The sequence below is a fragment of the Corvus hawaiiensis genome, chromosome 11 (assembly GCF_020740725.1).
Source record: "Corvus hawaiiensis isolate bCorHaw1 chromosome 11, bCorHaw1.pri.cur, whole genome shotgun sequence".
Lineage (NCBI taxonomy): Eukaryota > Metazoa > Chordata > Aves > Passeriformes > Corvidae > Corvus > Corvus hawaiiensis.
Window position 1 is genome coordinate 7,562,837 of NC_063223.1, and position 20,464 is coordinate 7,583,300.

Genomic DNA, 20,464 nt, shown 5'->3' on the forward strand with positions numbered 1-20,464 from the left:
CCTTCATTGTTCACTAAATATTGTCGCTTTTGTGGAGAAAACCATCAAAAGCAGGGTTGAATATTGGAGCTGATGAGGGGATTTGAGCAGAGTGTTGGGAGCAAGGAATGTGCCTCTGTTCGAGTCCCAGCCCGTGTCTGAGCCACACCACATGCACAGAATAGAGTTAATAAAGTGTTAATAAAGTGTTTTATTTCTCTCTCACCACGCTGTTCCTTCTGAAATCCCACGGGGCCGTTTATCCGTTTCCCTTGGGGCCCTCCGGGGCCGAGGCTCTGCGCTGCCGAGGTTTGGGGTGCGGGAGCCGTGCGCTGGCTGCCCTCTAGTGAGGCACTGCCCGGGATCAATCCCTGCGGGAGCCGAGCTCGGCCAGCGCCGCTCTCCATCCGCGCCCGCACCGAGAATTTGATCGGCGTCATCCTTTTAACCTCGGCCTGATGATGGGAATCTGAGAACTGGCCGATTAGTGGGTTGTTGGGGAAGATGAAACAGGAAAGCCTTATAAATATGATTGCCTGACAAAAGATTTTGGGAATATGAAAACTACAGGCAACATCGAAATGAAAGCCACTTTTGAAATACCAAGTCTTAGTTACTGAACAACTGGAAAACAATGGTATGGCCAACTGAAGGTAATCCCCTCTTGATGGAACAATACCCTCTGCTTGCAAACAGGTCCAAGGGTCAGAGCAGACCCTACTAGCTCAGCAGAAGGGGTCCAAAGAGTAGTTTTTAGAAGTTAAGATGTAACACTCTATGGTAATATAAGAACTCTTATAAGCTGTATGTAAATGCTATAGGATTTGTATCTTGTATTAGATTGGTTAGTGACAATTAGAATATTCAGTACAGAAGATGATTTATTGTATTGTAACCAGGACTTCACAATTCCATTCTATTCTCATCACTTCTTCTTCACTCTCATTCCTCTCTTTGCACACTCCTACACTCTCTCTCTCTCGCTCTCTCTTACCCGCTTACTCTCTTGCTCTCTTGGGCCTGCTCAGAGCTGCCAGCTGCAGCTCTAAGCAGTGCCCCTATACCCACGCCCTTTGCAATAAACCGCATGTTCCAAGATCAGACTATAGAGATCTCTCGTCACTGTCTCGTCTACGCCCGGTCCAGACTGAACCCACTAAAGTCCTACAGTGGGTGTTAAGTGAGAGGGGGAAAATTTGGCTTTCGTGAAGATCATCACCCCCGCAGGAGGCGGGAAGGCACCTGTGGGGACGCAGTATCCATATAATAAAATTGAATAAGATCGTGGGGAGGCTTTTAAGGGGTGCATCGGGGCTGGGGCAGTGTGTGCCCTGTGCTGCCGTGCCTGGGGGTGGGAGCCCTCGCTGGGGCTGTGCCCCCTGCTCCTCCCTGTCGTGGCACAGGCTCTGGGCACCGCAGCATGTTGGCGTGCCTCTGTGCCAACCACACCACACAAGCGCTGGGAAAGGTTCTGCTTTGTGTCCATAGGGCTGAAATACTTCAGGACAGGCGTTTTTCTCCTGTATTTCTCTGGGTGTTTGTATACTGCAGTAAGCGTGGTGCGCACGTGTGTGGGGAGGGTTGAAACCGGTGCAAGTCCTGCCAGCTGCCACCATCCTCATTGTGTTCCCTGGGATTAAAAATACAGTTTTTGAGATGAGGTTGGCAACCCTGGAGTCCTTGGGGGCTGGGGGCTGCCCAAGCAGCATGGACATCTCCCCTAGGCTTGAATTTTATGTGTGAGGGCCCCCAAAACTGTAAAAAATGCAAGCTGCAGCTGCCGAGGATAAAAGCCAGGGAGAGCAGGAGATTCTGGCAGCGTTGGATGGTTTTAGTGCTGGAGCTGCCGTCTCTAAGAGCAGGTGTGTGGATGCAGGAGGGAAGCCGAAACAGAATTCACCCAGGAGGGGAATTGGACAGATTCCTTGCATAAGGACGGGCTTGAAACAGTCGCCGGTGCCCTGGGCCGTGGAAAGACCGGTCCTGCAGCAGCAAAGTGCTGCTGCTTTTTGGGGATACCCAGGGGCTGGAGGGGGGAGATTGGGTAAACAGGGTTAGAAGAGCTTAGTCAGGATGTGTTTGTTTAAAGGATCTGCTTCAGCCTGACTCCTGTAATTAGGTAACAAATACATTTCTGCTCCTTGGAAACACTTCATTCATTAGCCTAATGGAGGGAAGGATTATGCAGATATGAACCTAGAAGATGCCAAGCAAGGAGGGGTTTGCATCTGGACTGAGCCAAGGCATGCAGCAGGAGTAGCTGCTGGGCTGGGGGGCTCAGGAATTCACCATGGAGCTGAGCTGTGGTTCAGTCTGCACCAGGGTCTTGGCCGTGTACCTGGTGTTTTCTATAACCCATGTCTGCTATTACAGGCTGGGACGTGGAGGTTGTTCTGTGTGACTGTGGGTAAAAATCTGGAAAAATGTTTCCATTTAGGATGCACGAGATTTTTGCAAGGGAAAATACATATTCTGCATTGTAGTGTCCCATAAAGACACTGCAAAAATAGTGAAATAATGAAAAGGATGAAATCCATAGATGGTGTATAAAACAGAGGATAAGCAAAGGCTGGAGAACTGTGAATATGAATTTATTAGGCTTTTCCCAGCAGCACAGTCCAATATCAGGCCAGAAATGCACTCATGCAAAGCTGCTTTGAGGTGTTCTAAATCCTGAATATCAAAATCTCCAAGTGGAGCATTCTGGATGCTGTAGGCAAGGCAGTGGCTCTTTTGGGGGTGCTGATTTTACACACACCTCTGGGATGCACAGTGAAGCAGGGAAATCTCCCCAAACAGCAACAGGTCTCTACTAGAGGGCTGAAATGCAGCAAAGCACAGGCAGTAACAGTGCTGCAGTGGTGAAGAATGAGGAGTCCAATGACTTCTCCTGAGGAAGTCATTTTACTGGGAGAAATGGGAAAAGCATCCTAAGATCTGAGCTCCTTGGGGCTCTCCTGAAGAACTGAAGTGAGATTGTGTTTCTGATGGCAGAGGTGGAGTCCCACAGCCACAGGTGGGCCAGAGGCTCCTGTGCCAGGCTGGCCCAGCTTGCAATCAGCCTTTCCCTTGGCTCTGTGCTGGCTCAGAGCTGGTCGCTGTGTGTTTTGGTGCATTTGTGAGGTGCATCCCTTAGGCAACAGAACAGCTACTGAAACCTGCAACTGTGGGAGTTGAGATAGTTAAGATATAAGAAGAGTGTAACAGGTTGTACTTTCAGATCAGCTGGACCTTTTTGAAGCATTGATGGATCCTCTCCATGGGAGATGGGGGCTGGTTGTTTGTAAAGTGATACTGATTGTCTTGATGTCTTACAGCCTGTGAGATAGATGGGGCTGGAGGGAAGAGAAGTGGAAACAAGACTCCCCATTCCTGACTGAACAATAAAATTACGGCTGTAGCAGAGGAGGTGCATATATGTAAATATATATGCATGTAATATATATATTACATATAAATATATATGCATGCATATATAAAATACATATGCATGTAAAAAAAAATCTGGGAGGAGGAGGAGGAAGGGTTTGTTTTGCTACAACTTTGGCATTGAGGTTCTAGGTCTTGTTTTGTCCTTATTTCAGTCATCAAATAACCTCTTTGGAAGTAGTGAGGTGAAAGTCTTAAATCCTATGAAACCACTTTTTTTTTTTTTTTCCCTTCCAAGCTGGGGCAGGAGCAAACACATGACTTAAACACCTCCTGTGCCGAGCTGGCCTTCAGCAGAGGCAGCAACAGGCTGAACCAGTTTGCTCATTGCTTTCGTCTGCTGACAGGCGCTCTCTTGTCCCGGGTGCCCTGGGAGGTGCTTGGCCGCTTCTCCCGGTGCTGCAGGAATTCCCCTGCCTGCAGCCACCAGCTCAGGCGCCCGGTGTGTGGCCAGCAGCCTTTGGCCAGTGACAGCCCCACGGACGAGGCTGTGCAGAAGACCCAAGCCAAGGTCGGGGGACTGAGCGGAGTATCCGGATACGGGGCTAAGGAGAGTTTTATGGCGTGTGGCAGAGGGTGAGGTGTGCAAGCAGCTTTCCCTTCCAGAGGTGCCTGTCTCCTGAGTCTCAGGTGAGAAGAACTTGTTTGAGTTGATGAGTTGATTGAACCTGGGAGACTGTTATCACCTTGTGAGTTGGGGGGATGTGCCTGTGGTTGGTGGAGGTGCTCCTGGAGCTTGGATCAGAAGTGACAGAGCATGAAGGGTATTCAAAGAGCTCTCCCAAGTTTATTTTGCATGGATGTTGCTCATGACAGACCTGCTCGTGGTGTGATTCCCAATGCTGGGCTGGCTGGTGGGTCAGGCATCCATTTGGACATGATGCTGACCATGGGTGTTGAGGGGATGGAGGCTTTACCATGTGGGAATGCTGCCCTGGCTTGGGCCAGGTGCTGGAACCTGTACCAGAACCTCACAGCCTGAAAACGCTTGCTGCTGCAGCCACAGCCAGAGCTGCTCCAGCTGTCGTGGGCTCTGCTGCCCTTGCTGAGCACAGAGCCCCACCAGCTGTTCCACAGGCAGAACAGCAGGAATTTGGGTCGGGCTGGGGTGCAGGTTTTGCTCTGTTGCCTGCCAGGTCTGTCCTTCAGCAGTAGCTCAAGGGAGCTGCAGATGAGGCAGCCCTGGGAGGGCTCTGCACCCCCAGCACTGGGATTTGGCACCCCCTGAGTTCCCCCAGGAACCCTTGGGGTCTGCTCTGTGCTGAGCTCCCTGGTGCTTTGGTCACTGTTTGAGATCTGCCTGAAGCCATCACACACAAGAAGCTGGGAGCTGCCTGACTGATGTCTGAGGCTTTCACAAGTACTTGTGTACAAGTCCCTTAAATTTCGGTCTAAAGATATGGAACGGTTGGCTGCTTTTCTCCTTCTACTTTATCACAGTGGAAAATTTGCAGCAACCCTTGGAATATTTAGAAGAGAAATTGCTGATCTAAACGTGCTCTGGCACAAGGCACAAACAGCTGGAAAATGTGCCTTCCCCTGCAATATTTTAAGGATGTGTAGCATCATCAGGGGCTATTCACTGGAGCTGGCACTGTGAGCCTGTGCTGTATGACAGAAAATAAATGTTCTGTCCCCACCTTTCAGACACCTTTTGTGTCCCAAAAAGGCAGTGGGCAGGTGACAGGTCCCTTTCTGTTGTGACAGACGCTCTGCCCAGCAGCTCAGCCCTACCTTGGAAGGGCTATGGGAGTAAATCCTTGCGATGGAAGCTGGCAGGAAGCATATTGGGGAACAGATGGTGCTGTGCTACAATTTTACCTGCTGTAAGGCCAATGCATCACTTAGCAATACAGAAGCAGGAATTGTACTCCCGTGGCTGCTGTGCTCTTGGTGGGGGGAGGCATTATTTAATTTAACATCCAGCAGGGGAAGGGGGGAAGGATGTTCAATGTAATTCTTTTTATATATATGTGTATATATTTTTTTAACTCCCTGAGGATTTGAAAATGTAGCACCAACTAGATTTGTTTTCGAACCCCAGAATTTATTTTCCCCTTCCGTGTGAATCCTAGCCATGAGTTAGTTGTGTGCTGAAGGAGCTTGCTGTCTCTGTGCAGAAGGGACAGATATCCCCATGACCTGCCAAGGCCACTTAGTGCCTGGGGAGGGTGGGAAGGACAGGGCTGTGATGGAGAGGGACAGTCCCCTCTATCTGTGCCCCTAAGGGGCAATGTCACTATCTCTTCAGGCAGCCTATGGGACACTTGAGCCCCTTTCAGCCTTCAGCTGTGCTTTCTTTACCCTCCAAAACCCTAGTCCTGGAGTTGTTCCCACCCCAAAGCTGCTACCTGTCTTGAGGAACAGCTATTGGGGCAGGAGGGAATGGAACTGTAATAGGGTCCAGTCAGCAGTGGCTGGGAGTTCTCCTTCCTCCTGATGTGGAACTGTAGGAAGAGGAGGACTGGGTGCTCTGGTTTCCCTGGGCTGGATGTCCCCTGTCCCCTTCCAACCATGTGCACAGGATGGGGGCAGGGTTTCTGGGAAGCATCCTCCTGGAACAGCTGGGCAGGACAGAGTGACCTGCTCAAACAGGCAGGCAAAGGGCCTTTTGTGCTACAATGCTGCCCATTAATGTGAATGAGAACAGCAGACTTTTTAAAACAAAATGTCAGTTTGGTCCTCTGACCTCAGAAAGGGCCCAATATGAGCACCCCAGCTCTGTTTCCAAGCGTCCTCTTCCTGCTCCAAATGGCTTCCTTTCCCTGGCTAAGTTCTCATGTCCTCTCCAAGGAGGAAGGGAAAAATGCATTATAATTCTGCAGTCTTGGCAAGTGAGGAATCACACCCATGAAAACAAATACCCGTTAATTAGGACCATGAAATGCTGATTGAATCACAGCTCTGATAATGGCAAGGGCAGTTTTCAAGTCTGCTTTACATCCCAAAGGGGGGTGGGGAGAAGGAAGCAATGAGATTTTTTCTTTTAGGAAGCCATTTCAGCCCCTCTTATCCATCTATTTAAAAAGTTCTCTGCCAACAGGTACTACTCAGTTCCTGCATTGTTTCCATTTGAAGTGTGAGGGGGAGACTGAAGTTATTGCCTGGGATAATTGTTAACAAATGTGGAATTCTCATTTGTGCCCATTATAGCAGGAATAACTTTTTAAAGTGTATGAATGGTTGCAGATTGACCCCCATTGGGGAGTTCATGCTGTTGCAGGATGGCCAGAAGAGAGATTAGGAAACTGTGGGGAGCCTGGCTGGGCTAAAGCTGCACTCTCAGCATGTCTGCTCTGCTTCCCTTTTTGCCAAGGTGATGAGGGAAAAGTTAAAAGGGGTTAAAAACCAGAACAAAACATTGGATCCAAACAATATTAAGATGAGTTTTAACAGCCTGTTTTATCAACTGTCCTTTGGCAAAACGGGAGAATGGGCTTTACCATCATCTCTCCCTTTTTGTTCTCCCCAGTCAGCTACAAAATGAGTGACTCTGAGTCGTGGGCTGAGGTAACACCCCGCCCCGGGCCCTTGTCCTCACCCTCCACAAATACTGGGATAAGGGGTTGCACAGCTTTTCCTGTTGGATCTGGCCATGGCCACCAGCTGTGGGGACAGATGTGCTGGCAAGGGGGAAGTTGCTGTGCCCCATGTGTCTGGTGGGGCTGTGAGAACAGAGTGAGGTGTGGGTAAACCTCACCTGGCAGGGACAAGGCTCCGTGCCCAGCACCTTATCCTGCTTCCCGAAGGGGTGAGGTCCTCACCAGGCTGATTCAGCAGGGGCCACAGACACGTGGGCATCCCAGCCGTCCCCTCCACCTTTCCCTCCCTCTTCCTTTCTCATTGTTTGCGTTTCTGACATTTCCCGACGTCACTGCTGCCACCCTGCCTCTGCTCCCACCCTGCCTCTGCTCCCACCCTGCCTCTTCTCCCACCCTGCCCCTGTTCCCACCCTGCCTCTGCTCCCACCCTGCCACATCTGATACTGCTGCTGGCGTCAGGCCTTTCTCTTGGTGATTTCTTTACAGAAAGGGAGGGAAAATTGGATCAGGACTCTTCACTTTTGAAGGAGCTTTGCTCAGCTTGAACGTGCAAAACGTGTTGTCTAAATTTGACCTGTCTTGGTGAGAAGAATTTGGAATTTCTGTGGTATCAGTGCAGATTTCTTGTCCAGCTGCTGAAAGCTTCAGGGCAAACACGAGGGTGGCAGCTGGGGGAGGACTGACCTGTGTGGCAGCTGCAGAAGGAGCCTTGTGAAGCACAGAAGCAGAGTTATGGTTCAGGTTTTTGGTGCAGGTGTTGTGGGCCACAGCTACATGGGCAATGGATTCACGACCTGTGTGAGTTCCTGTATTCCTGGGGCTGTGTAGGAAAAAAAATTCTGGTTTTATATATGTACATTTAATACAATATGATTTTGAGTGGCTTGAATAGCTAATGACTGCAAAATGCCTGCTGGGATCAAGGAGGGCAGAACAGCAGTGGCAGGAGGAGCTGCAGGAGGTGAAATCCCCATGGGGGTCGGTGTGTTTGTTGGTGGGGCAGCGTGTGGGGCTCCTGAGGCATGCCCAGCCTCCCCAGGAGCCTATTGAGGGCAGCTGGAGGCTTTCCACTGATTTCAATGGGCTTTGGATCAAGCCCACGGCATGCTGCTTGTTTGTTTTGGACGCCTTCTGAGGATGAAAACATCCTTTCAATGGCTGGTCCTTCCCCTTCTCCTTTGGATCAGCTGCCTCTTGCACCCTGCAGCCAAGATGTGACCCCTCTTTGAGAAAATGCCATGAGCTGCTCAACTTGTTTCCTTCTCCACAGCCAAACACCCAGAACCCAGGCTCACTTTCAAGAGATGCTTTACACCAGAGCTCATCTGGTCTAACAAGAAAACATCCCAACCTGCCTCTCTTCAAAGTCTAAATGGTTATTGCCCATTTATTTGTTCAGAGCTGGCAAATGAACCCTGTATAGGTACTTTGTTAATAAAATGAGGCACTAATTGTTGTAGCAACAGATGAGACATTGTGAAATGTTGTTTTTGTGTTTCCTAGCTCTGGAAGCACAGTTGCAGCAGACTTGTGCTCACAGAAAATGTCAGTCCATAGCACCAAAAGTGCTGGCAAGTTATTATATACACTTACAGTACCCATTTCTTTTTGCCTCTTCTATTTACCAGTGCTCTCTCTTTCCACTGGTTAGTGATTCTCCCCCAGCACAAACTGGGAAAATGCACAGCTCTGCCTCAAAAGGATCTGAACTGAGCTCACCTATAGCAGGTGCAAAAAGACCTGTTGTCTTCAGGTTGTGCAGGATCAAGTCCCAGATAAAAATGTCCACAGGACCATTCTCTTGGGCATGCTGGAGTGGTGGGGCTGGGTGCTGGTGGCCCTGGGAGAGCATCAGCTGCTCTGCTGTGCTGCTGCCTTCATCCTGGTCAGCCTCTGCCAACCAGCAGCCATGGGGCTGGGTTACTTTAAATAAGGATTTTGATGGAATGCTTGTATCAGTATTGGTGCTCTGGTGTGCCAAATGCTGAATGGATGCAGAAATGAATCCTGCTCTGCTGGGTGTGTGGCCTGGAACTGGGGATAGGGAGAAGAAGAACAAAGGCATCCCAGATGATGTCTTGGTTCGTGTTTGATGGGATGCAGTGATCTGAACTCTGTCATCTGAGCAGGTACATAGGGAAGGACAAGTCCTTTCCTATGTGCACACCTTTCCTGGGCTAGGCATGACCCATGAAGTCTAATCAAGGGCAGAGCTTTGCTCTCAGTCACGATTTTTCTGGAAGCTACAGCATCCTGAGTTACTCATCCTAAGAGAATGAATGCACTGAGGATATAATTACAAGACTTAGATATCACCTATTCTCACTCTTTAAAAGATTCTTGTCAGGAAACTGGTAGGTTTGGGTTCTTATTTTTGTCCTTGTGTCCATATACATCCTGCCAAATGCTGAAACTTTACTATCTCATTTATGCTTCCTCTTACAGAGCTGTAGATCTCTGCCCAGTATTTAAGTTATGTAGTAATTCTGCCCCATTTGCCACAGATTAATGAGGCTATAAAATAATCATAAAGCTGGGGCAGCCGTGGCTTTTCACGCTCCTCACGTACTTCTATCTACTGTGAAGTACTTCATCCAGAAGTAATTACCTGGCTTCTCCAGGCTCCCTTAATACTCCTTGACAACTCAAAATGAAGGAGACGCTGCCCCATTTTTGTCTGGGACATTAGCAGGGCAATGGCAGCATCCATCGTGGACCAGTGCCTCAGGGAAGCTAAGCAGGTGTGGCACCTGCTGGGGAGCACAGTGTCCGTCTGAGTGACCAGAGCTGGGGAGGAAACCCTCCTGCTGCCAGGGAAGTGTGGGACAAACTGGTGAGGCTGGATGTGTCACCTGTCTGGAACCCTTTGGTCCTCCAGACTTTGAACCTGCCACTTCTCTGATACGACCCTGAAGCATTTCATGGCTCCAGTAAGGCTATGGACTGGAGTGTCCAGCCACAGAGAGGGATTTGGCATTGCTCCAGCGGCTGGGAAGCTGCTGCAGGTCTGGGTGGGAGGTGAAGGGACTGCACTGACTCACCTGACTAATTGGGCACAGGAGGTAGAAATTTTGTCAGCATGGTTTGTCAGTGCACAGAGGATGTTATATTTTTGCCTCCAAAAATAGGATGCTGAAGGTATTTTGTGCACTTTATTACTCCCCTGCCAATTTGGGGGAGGTAGAGGTACAAGAACACTGAGATTGGAGCTGTGGAGGGTGTTTGTCTCTTTCTGTAATTTATTTTCATGGGACAGCTGCCTGTCCCTTTGCTCTGCAAGGTCTCAGTCCCTCTTTGGAGGCTCCTTGTCCCCTCTCAGGCTTGGGGACCATCTCTGAGAGCTGGTACTGGGGTAGAAGGCACAGCACGGCCTGCATGGGAGTGAGAGTGACCTGCTGCAGGGCAGGGACCTAGTTAGGAAGCAGTGAGGTGAAATCAGCAGCTTGGAGAGAAATAACTTTTCCTGCCTCAGCTTCCAAAGGCAGCCAGAGTCTCGCTCCCCTGTGCCATCACTTCCCGTAGATGCTTCCCAGCAGGATAGCCCTGAGCTGGGGTCGGGCTGTCCTCCCTCTCACAGGGGGCTGGTGGGGGTGAATCACTTCCTCTGGCAGCTCTGTCTCAGGGAGGCTCTGGGTGAAGCCTTCTCCGGAGGGTGGTGGTGGTGCCAATCTCTGCAGCTCTGAGGATGCTCCACGTTCCCACCCTGTGCTGTTTGATCTCTCGTTTCCTCCAGATGTGACTTGGGAGCAGCACCAAGTGCAGGATGATTTCCCATGTCACCAGTGATGACTCTCCTCTCCTGAAGGAGCTTTGCTTGAGAAGGAAGCCCTTCCCACAAAGCAGAGAACAAGGGGGTGGTTTTCCAGGATCCTGCCCCATCCTGGAGCAGCGAAGGCAGTGTCACATCCCGACCCACTGTGCTGCTGTCCCTGGGCAAGTCTCTGTGCCCAGAGAGCTGCAGACCATGGTGCTGATGCCTGGGTAGATGTCAGCCCTCCTGCAGGTCCCTCTCCTGCTCTGCTGGCTGTCACCCATGCGGCTGAAAAAGGACATAAATGTGTAGTTGGAAAGCATTCAGAGACTCTGTTGTGTGTGATAGAAACAAATCCTCTTTCAGATGAAGATCAAATTTTTTACTCCCATTTCCTGATCCTTCTTTCCCCACAAATCTGGGCTGGTGTTTCTCCTTACTAGGTATCTTTTCAGTGCAAACTGACTTTGAGGCTGTAAAGTCCTCCTGCCTTAAAAATAGATGTTTATAAAAATTTTAATGTAATTTGTATGTAGGTATATGTTAATAGTGACCTGCATTGGAAGTCCTGCTGCCAGATGTCACGTAGACTCCTTCAACATCCCCACCTGATTACGTGTGTTTGGACACGTGAGGTTTCACTGAAGCTGGTGGAGCTGTGCCCAATTATAGCCCTGCTGCACTGGCCATGGGTACTGGAGGAACTAGGTTTGTGCTCTGGAAACTGGGTGATGTTGTTCTGACAGTGATAGCATGGTAGTGCAAGATGATAAACCCTGACTCGTGAAACTGGAGCATCTGCTACTTGTTTTGAACCTGACCTGATTTTGTAGTTCTGGGTATGGCAGGTATGAAATTTGCTGTTTGAGGAATCAGACAGCAGCTGCTTAATCATTTATAAAGTAAAAAGACTGTGGCACTTCATTTCTGATGTGAAGTGCTAATTAGTTTACTATGGGATGCAGACTGCAGGAAATTTGTGTTTCTGGCACAGTGGCTGTTCATCTTTAAAAATGTGTTTGTCACGGTGTTGTGTTTATATCATTAGTGTAGAGCAATATAGTACAGCCCAGGCTGTGTGAGAGGAGAGAAAACATCAGCACCTCATTTAGAAACAGGCAAGGCTGCTGTTAAATAAGCTTATTAGAGGCTGTGCCTCACCCAGAGAGGAGAGCATTAGGTATCAGTCTCCCTCTGGAGCTGGGGATCATTTTGGGTGTAGTTGTGGCTTTCAGCTACATCAGGCACTTGACACAGGCTACACTGCATGTAGCTATTTATTTATCAGGTTCTACATCAGGATTTCAATTCCCAGCTTTTGCCCACTGACATGTTGTTGTTAGCCTTGAAGGAGAGTAGCATGGCCCTTTCATTCTTTCTAAATTAAAGTTGGGTAATGTGAATGACAGTAAATAAATCTTTGTGGAAGTGTAGACTTAATTTCCGAGAGGTCCTCAAATTTGTGTTAATATGAAAGATTAAGTAGGTTAGTTAGAGGCATATTATAATTAATATTTTTTTTAATAATCTCAAGGAACCAAATTGGTTTGCAAACACTTTTACCAGAAGTTGAATCTTGCTTCAAAAGCTCTTGATCAGGGCAGGTTGGATTACAGACTTATCCTGTGCACTGGTGCTGCTGCTTAAGCATCTTATGTACTGAGAGGTTAGAACATCAAAGAGAGGGCGCCCAATGTCTGCATTTCACTTTATATTTAAGTTAGTAATTAAGGGCCAGAGACTAGCAAAACCAATTTTTGAAAAGTCACTTCATCTTTATTTGGGGTTAATTGCATTAATGCTCACAGCTTGACAGGCTTGGTTCATGACAGGAATTTAAAAAATAAAGTTGTAGGGGATATGCAGCCTTCAGCATTGTCTGAAAGTCCTAATTCCCAAGTAGTCCTTTTGTTCATGCTCATGAAACCGCCTATAAAACAGTATCTTTGAGCAGTTTTAAAATTTATTTTTAAAGGCAGTGTAATTGTGTGCTGTTGGCTTCTAACTTGAGCAAAATGGGAAGATTTCGATGAAAATCTGCATAGAGATTTGTACAGAAAGGAGAAACACATCTGGGTGAAGCAGGATGAAGTGGGACTGCAGCTGGTTCCTGGTGGGAATTCAGAGGACAGTGTGGTACCACAGGTTTTTGGGTTTTAGCACAGAACCCAGTGATGCTTCTCATTGCCCTGAGCCCAACCCAGGGGTCAGGGCTTGAGGCTGGAGCCCTTGGAGCTGCGGCAACAGCAGATGTCAATAGCGGTGTGTGCCATGAAGCAGAATTGTCTCTCATAACTTTGTGAGGACGCTTGGTGGGGCTTTTTGTGTTCCCTGAGCTTTACTGCTCACTCTACAGAATGTTACAAATATTGGCTGCAATCATGTGTAATCAATAAGAGTGCAATCATGGATTAGAGCCTGTTTTAATGCTCTGGTCAGGACAGACATCTGCGAGCCTGCAGAATTTGGCATTTCATGCATCTGAACAATAACTCACCTTTTACTGTGGAAGGTTCAGAGACTGAAAATGATCAAAGCTTTAATTTCATTAGCTATCACTAGGGACTTTATATGTGTCCTTTCCTGTATGCCTAATCAAAAGTCCTGTCTAGGAGCAATACTGTGTTGCAGATTTAAAAGCAGATTGATGCTCTTGTCCTCTGGCCTCACAGGCAGATGAATTCTCTATTCATGGGAACTTCATATGAGCAACTTTGAAAAGAGGAGCAGCAATTCAGCTAAACCTTGTTCCATTAATTTTGGCATAGAAGATAACATGCAAGGAAGCCTGAGAATCCACTTGGGATCATCTTTTCCTATTATGTTGGTAGCAAACCTTTGTTCTTTTTATTGCTCATTATTCTGGATCTACAGTCAATAAAATGAGGAGAAGCACAAGTCTGACACACATCAAGTTTTCTGTTGCCTTTTAAACTGACATTCTCCTTAGATCACTGTTGTGTAGGCTTATTCCTTATCAGCAATGAATGCTGTGTTGTTCATATGACTGTACATCAAACAGCTGTGCAGTAGCTGTCTCCTGTGTTCCCCTGACAGTGGTACATATATCTACAAAGACATTTTCTGAGAGCTCTCTCTCGCCCTCCTTTTCCTCCCAGAATGGAAATCTGGATGGTACAGCCTTTGGAAACCACCTGGGTATTTATCCTACTGGCTTTCCCTTGCTGAATTTTGTTTTCTGTTCTGACTCTAAGGAGCCTGGGTTTTATTTGTTTCAAACTAACCTGCTTGCAATCAGGTTCTTAAAGTGGAAGTCAATAAAGGACTAAGACTGATGTGAAAGGATAATTCATCAGCTGTATATAAACTCCACCAAAATTATGCTAAATTGCATTTAGCTGTCTTTTGCATCACAAATTTTCTTTGCTCTTTTTTGTTCTGTGTGTGTTTAACACTATCCAGGTTCGAGGGACAGTGCACTCTTGTACTTGAGTCAGCTGCGAAGGTGAAGTCCAGGTGGGACTTAAATCTTACCTGTTTTATCACCTACTTCATCTATCAAAGGGATGAAAAAATGGGTGAAGTTTTTATTCATGAGGCTGGACTTGAAGTCCATGTACCCTGAATAAGGGTGGGGAAAAGGTTCTTGCCTTGCTCCAGCCTACCCATCGAGCTGTAACTTCGCTGTAGGAGCATAAAGCCTGCACAAGGTCAGTGGGAATATTGATGGGAAAAGCAGCTGGGAGCACTGAGGAGGGAAGGCCTGAGTACCTGTGGCTCTGCCTTCTGAGATGGAGCATCTGAGAGCATTGCTCAGGCTCACGGGAGCTTGGGAAGCATAAAGAATAATTGTGCAGGACATGTAGGTTCAGTGCAAAGATACCATGGATCATAGAGCAATTGAAAAAACCAAACATGTAAAAAAATCCCCAAACTGAAAAAACGTACCACAGATCCTCTGTGCTCTGTTAAAGGAGAAAATAATCATCCTCATTTTTCAATCTAGTTAGGCAATAGGGGGAAAAAGGCAAAACAAAAAGGCACTGAGGACAGCAGGCACAGCACAAAACCATGTAAACTTTTCCTAGTGGGTGGGTTGGATTTTCCTGTCGCAGGACAGGGCTGTTCCCTGCCCTGTTTCTTTCACTACAAAGCTCCTTTTCTTTTCTTTTCTTTTCTTTTAGAAATGGCACTTGAAAACTGGATCTTTTTTTTATCTCTGTGTTTAAATTTGGATATGACTTGACCACAGTGCACAGATGCCATTGGAGATTTTCCTGGCTGATTCCTCTCCAATGCAGTGTTATGTGAGGGAATGGCAATTCCCTGCTGCCAAGCCTGGCACTGGGACTGGCTCAGGTTATTGGAATAACCCCATGGATATTTGTCACCACTCTCTCCCAGTGGAAGAGGGAAACTTTTTGTATTTGGTACATGTGGGTTGCTGTCAAAGTCCTCTAAATACAGTGGTGGGCAACACTGGAGGAGGAGGAAGAAGTCTTTTTGTGGCTACAGGCTCTAAGTGATTCCAAGGGATGATAAAACCCTTGGGGTAGAACATGGATGCTGGATTTCAATGTAGAGCCCAAATCCTTGCTTGTCTCTTGCTACAAGAAGCCATATCCTTCTCTGCCTCAGCTCACTTTCTAGCAGCTTCTTATCCATTTGAAACATGGTTATTGTTTTCCCCATGTGAAAGCAAGGCTTGGAGGGACCGAAACTCCCTGGCAACAGCATAGCCAAGGGATACCAGCACCAAGAGGAGCAGCAGGGCTGCTTTCACTCTGCTGTGCATGAAAGGGAGAAGTGTGATGTTGGAGACACAGGTCCAAAGCCTGTCTCAAACAGGCAGGCAGTCATCTGTCTGCAGAATTACATCACCCAGCTGCCACAGCGGCGCTCACTGTGGTGAGCTCCTGCAGTAGGGAGAAGGTTGATTAATAAGGAATGAAGTGGGGTTTGTGAATATTTTCGCTGTGCTGTGGGCACGCAGGTGTCTTCCTCCCGTGAGGACCATTTGGGATAGGCAGGCAGTGCCCTTGGGGAAGCAGTGCCGGCAATGCCGTGGGATTTAGCTCTCCCTCCCAGCCTGGATGCAAGCTGTTCCTGCCCTTTTCCATTCATCGCATTGTACAAGTTTGCTCTTACAGGTCAACCTTGCTGATGATTTTAGCCAAAAATCTGCTCTTTGAATAGTTTCTTCAACAAGGTGATGATGGTGGCATATTTGGTTCCCAGCAGCTTCTGTGCTAAAAAGCTTAGGAAGTGTCAAATCCTCTGAGGGGAGGTCTTAAAAAGAAAAATCGTCCTTCGTCTTCCACCCTCCCTTAACTTGTAATGGGGAAGAGCTCTCAAATGGGAGGTGCGGCTTGGGACCATTAGCACTTAAAGCCCCAGAAGGGCAGGGTGCTGTCCAGTTTTAAACTGGCTTGAGGCAAGGCTGGAGTCTCTCGTGGGTTATTATTGCAGTGTTTATTTGCTCTGGGCTGTTTGTGAAGAGCTCGGCCACAATGCCCAGCTTTGTTTTTCTCATGCAGCAAGTGCTGTGTTAATGGAGTTAGTTTAAGAGTAGAGCAAATCATCTCTTTAGCGCGTTTTGGGTGTTTGACCCATATGATGCAACAACCAAGGGGAAAGTGCTGAACAGAGGGATGGCTCTGTGCTGTGGGTATTTGCCACAGTCAGAGCTGGAAGAGAAGTTACTGCATCTATTTTACTGTGAGGCACTGGCCCAAGTTGTGTTCAAAGCCAGGTTGGATGGGGCTCTGAGCAGCCTGATATAGTGGAAGGTGTCCCTGCCCATGGCAGGGGGGGTTGGAACGAGATGAACTTTCAGGTCTCTTCCAAGCTATTCTATGTCTGCAGGACTGATATTTCTCCCCCCCCCTCCCCCCTTTTTTTTCCTCCACTTGCTGGTTCCCACAAGTGCCTTTTTCAAGTAGGATTTCTAGTGTATAATTTGAGCACGGGCTCAGCCGGGAGCAAACGATGACAGCTTTGTTCCCTGTATAGCAGATAATGAGGTGTTGGAGGCAGATAGCGCGGGATTCGTGTGTGGAGCGCCTGCCCAGCTCACTGAAGTGCGGCAGCGCTGAACGCCGGTGAGCGGCTTCCTCTCCTCCTGCAGCATCTAAATGGGGTTGTTGTCAGGGCATATGGCAAAAGGGTTAAAATTTAATTAGAAAACATAGTGGTAGCTGCTGGAGCTTAACAGAGCTTTATATAAGCTGCTAAGGACAAGGCTGCTGTGTGAGCTGCTGGTAGGGCTGAGCTACTGCAGCCGCTGGCTGGGCGTCAGGAGCCGGGGCATGCCTGGGAATCTGCCCAGGAAGCGCCGTGAAAGAGGAGTTTGTTTCAAGGCTTGACCCTGGCTCTGTGCAACACCCCTGCCCGCCGCCCGCCGTATAAAGCCGGGCAGCCTCATGCCAGGCGTCTGAGCGGGGCAGCGAGAGCAGCCAGCGGCAGCCAGCCGGGACGGGGGGCTTGTGTTGCCAGCGGAGCGGCTCATGGCTTCGGTGTTCATGTGCGGGGTGGAGGACCTGCTGTTCAGCGGCAGCCGCTTCGTGTGGACGGTGACGGTGGCAGCGCTGCGGCGGTGGTACGCGGCCCGGCTGCGGGCGTGCCGGCAGGCGCTGCGAGCCTGGTGTGGCCTCCGCGATGTCTATCAGGTAAAAAAACCCAGCTCTTCCTCCCAGCTTTTCCTTGGAACAGCATCCCGGCACCTGACGGGCGCGTTTTCTCTCTTCGGGCTGGTTCCTCCGTGCGCACCCCCGGCGAGGCGGCTGGGATGGGCTGAAGAGCCTCGAGGCAGAGCTGGGAAGGTGCTCAGAGGATCCTGAACCTGGCTCTGAGATGATGCCGGTATTGCTTTCGAAGTGCCGGCTGTGTGCCTGAGTTCGGGGTTTGGGGGAGATATTTTCTGTGCCAAATAGGTTTTATCAGTCAGTCAATCTAGAAGTGTTTTGGCAGCCAGCTGCCCCCCCATATCACAGCCCCTCGGAGCCCCTCTTGCTGCTGTCCCCATCCTTGCCCTCGGGATCTGGGGGACGGAGCTCCGCGAGCTCCTCTCTGCCTGTGCACTCGGAGCACGATGCTCCCATGGGGAGAGACTGGCTGTGGCTTTTTCTGCTGTTTGTGTCACTGAATAGTGGCAGCTTGCAACGTGATAGCCCTTTGCAGGGCAGAGGGCTTGCTGCTTGGGAGGGGTGCAGTGAGTCCTGGAATGGCAATTGGGGGGCTCCCCTTCGTGCAGGCAGGAAACACAGCCCTGTACTTGCAGTTATTGTGGTATCCAGTTGCAGTGAGGGTGGTGCCACTCTTTTGCGAGTCTGTTTTTGCTGGCAGTTATTTATTTCTGTGTGTCTGCATTTCTGTCTCGCATGTGAACTTGTGCTGCATGCCCGCTCTCAGCGCCGTTGTGTGTGTTTGCTACATGAGGGTGAATCTTTCACAGCAGCTTCTCCCTTCTCCCTGGTGTGTTGCAAAACAGAGAATGACACAGCTCAAAGCAAACAGCTCTCCAGAGCCACCAGGATGCAACTTCCATGGGAAAGTCATGCTAACAGGACATCTGTGCCTGTTTAATCCTAAAGCGATCTGCTGGTATTTAGCTTTAGGGATAGGCTCAGGAGTGAGCAAGCAGCTTTACAGAGGTGGATGTACAAGTGCTTGAATGTACCTCGGGCAGATGATGCACGTAAACACTCCGTGATGTGTCTGACACAGGTGTCACTGTGGATGTGGATCCATATATGGATCATGACTAGTTAGGGGGAATGCAGGAGTAAAGGCGTCACTGCTCCTCATCTGCCCACCTTTACTGACCTGTAGGAATGTGGTGGGATGCAGTCCTGACTCTCTTCTTCCTCTCTAATTAAAATCCACCTACACCTGTGCTGTGTGGGTGTTATTTTTAGGGTCCATTCACGTAAAGAGCATGGAGCTTAGACTGCCTTCCCTCTCTACTGCATCCCCGTGGAGGTAAACCCCATCCCTCCAGGGCTGGAATAAAGGCTTGGTGAGGACCAGCTCTGACAACAGCTGTATTCAGCCTGTTCAGCTGCCATACTCTGATGGCTGGCTTGAAGTGAAAAGAGACTTTTTCAAAACAAAGTGTAGCTGTATCTCTGCCCAAACTTACTGCGTCCTCGTGGTTGCTTTGTCTTGTCTTTTCTTTATGAAAAGCATCACTGACGTGTGCATGTGTCTGGAAGGGGGGATGTGAAAATGGGTAAAAAGAGGAGACTGGTCCTTCTCTCAACCTACCAGGCAGACCTTGAGCCAGGGAAGTGGACAGGGAGTGCCCTTTCCCCTCTGCCCACAACTTGTCGCAGCCAGACTGCTGGGATCATGCAGGGACCTGTTGCTCTCCACTCACTGCCCTGAGGGTCTTCCCTGGGAGGTGAAACTCAGCAGGAAAAAGGCAACTCTCATGTTTTAACATCAGAAATTTGCTAGAGGTAATTTGGGGTGTATTAAAGCGAGATGGCTGAAAGAATGCCCTGCAGCTCTTCCTTGTTGGGTTGTGTAACACTTTGCTTTTTGTGCTGAAGTCTTGGCCCTCAGCTGCTCAAACCCCTGGCTGAGTCCAGTGAGTGAGGACTGAGCACACAGCGTTAAATGTCACCCAGCTGCTCAGATACCAGAGCCCTGCAAGGGCTTGAATCAAATTGGTTTTCTCATTTTTTTTAAGCACTTCAAGTATGGAAACGGCTAGAGAGAGTGGCTGGGTGACCCTCGCATACAGCGAGGAACTCTGAGCCACACTGGGTTACATTTCTTCACCTCAGGCTCAGTGGAGCAACGCAGGAGCAACACATGCAGTGTAGAGCTCTCCATGGGGTTGTTTCTCTGAGGAGGTGGACGTTGCTGTGTCTGTGGGACAGGACTCTAGTCTTGGGTGTGAGATTTTGTGTTTTTCTCTGTTCCCCTGTTCTTTGTAAAAAGGGTATAACAGCACTCTCCTACCTGCCAGGGATGCTACTTGTCCTCTCAGATTTTTTCCGAGAAGTCCTGCAGTTATTGCAGCCACATGAAAGCACCTTTTTGTCCTGTGTTCTTACTAAAATTGACTCCTGGACATGTGTTTAACACAGTCCTTTACCACCTTGGCTTCATGCACAATACTCATATTTATGTAGCTCCTTTGCATTCATATTCCAGGTGTGAAAAATACCACAGGTTTTATATAGAGGTTCTTTTGGCTGAACTTAGGCTTTTCCCCTCTCTGAGGGCTCCCTGGACTGTGTATGGTGTGACAGATCAGGACACCAGACAGAACTTTGTCACTGAGCTGCGTGCAAGGGATATGCAGGGGAGAGTGAGGTGACAGGCACTTGTGCTGCTGATCAGCCCTGGCAGCCTCAGTTTGTTTTGATCAGTATTTGGGAGTCACATTTTGTGGGCCAGTTGCTATTTTTGTGTGAGTTGGATGCTGCCAGTAAGTCTCTATTTAATCATCAGTACATTTTTGTGGAGAAAGGAAAGCAAGTAGGATTCCTTCTCCTTGGGCTCCTACATTTGTTGTTGTGGTGAGGGGGATTTTTAGTCTTTTTAAAATACAAAATTCTTGGCAGCCTTGTGGGAGAGCTGAGCTTGAGTCCCAGCATGGAGAAGCCACAAACACCTCTGTGTGTCCGAGCAGGGTCATCCCCATCGGTGTTTGGGAGCCGGCAGGTGCGGAGGTGGTCACGGGGCAGCGCTGGCTGGCAGGGCAGGCTCAAATCCTCTCTGCCAGCATAAAGCCCTTACCTGCCTTAGCAGCTTTAAGCACAACTAAAACCCACCCCAACAAGCACAAACC

The 20,464-nt window shown here is 48.8% G+C and overlaps 1 protein-coding gene across 3 annotated transcripts in view; it reads left to right on the forward strand.

Annotated features, from left to right (window-relative positions):
• Window positions 1–20,464, forward strand: part of FRMD4B (FERM domain containing 4B) — a 125,973-nt gene that overhangs the window by 29,717 nt on the left and 75,792 nt on the right. The window contains exon 1 of one of the 3 annotated variants that reach the window (XM_048315756.1): window positions 3,757–4,038. The exons of 1 other annotated variant lie outside the window; for it this stretch is intronic. Coding sequence is in view for 1 of the 2 variants with exons in the window: in XM_048315755.1 (XP_048171712.1) it covers window positions 17,169–17,330 (162 nt within the window). In the remaining variant the exon portion in view is untranslated. Of the gene's footprint in view, window positions 1–3,756; window positions 4,039–16,848; window positions 17,331–20,464 lie in introns of those variants that run through there. One more of the 3 variants, XM_048315755.1, reaches the window with a different exon arrangement.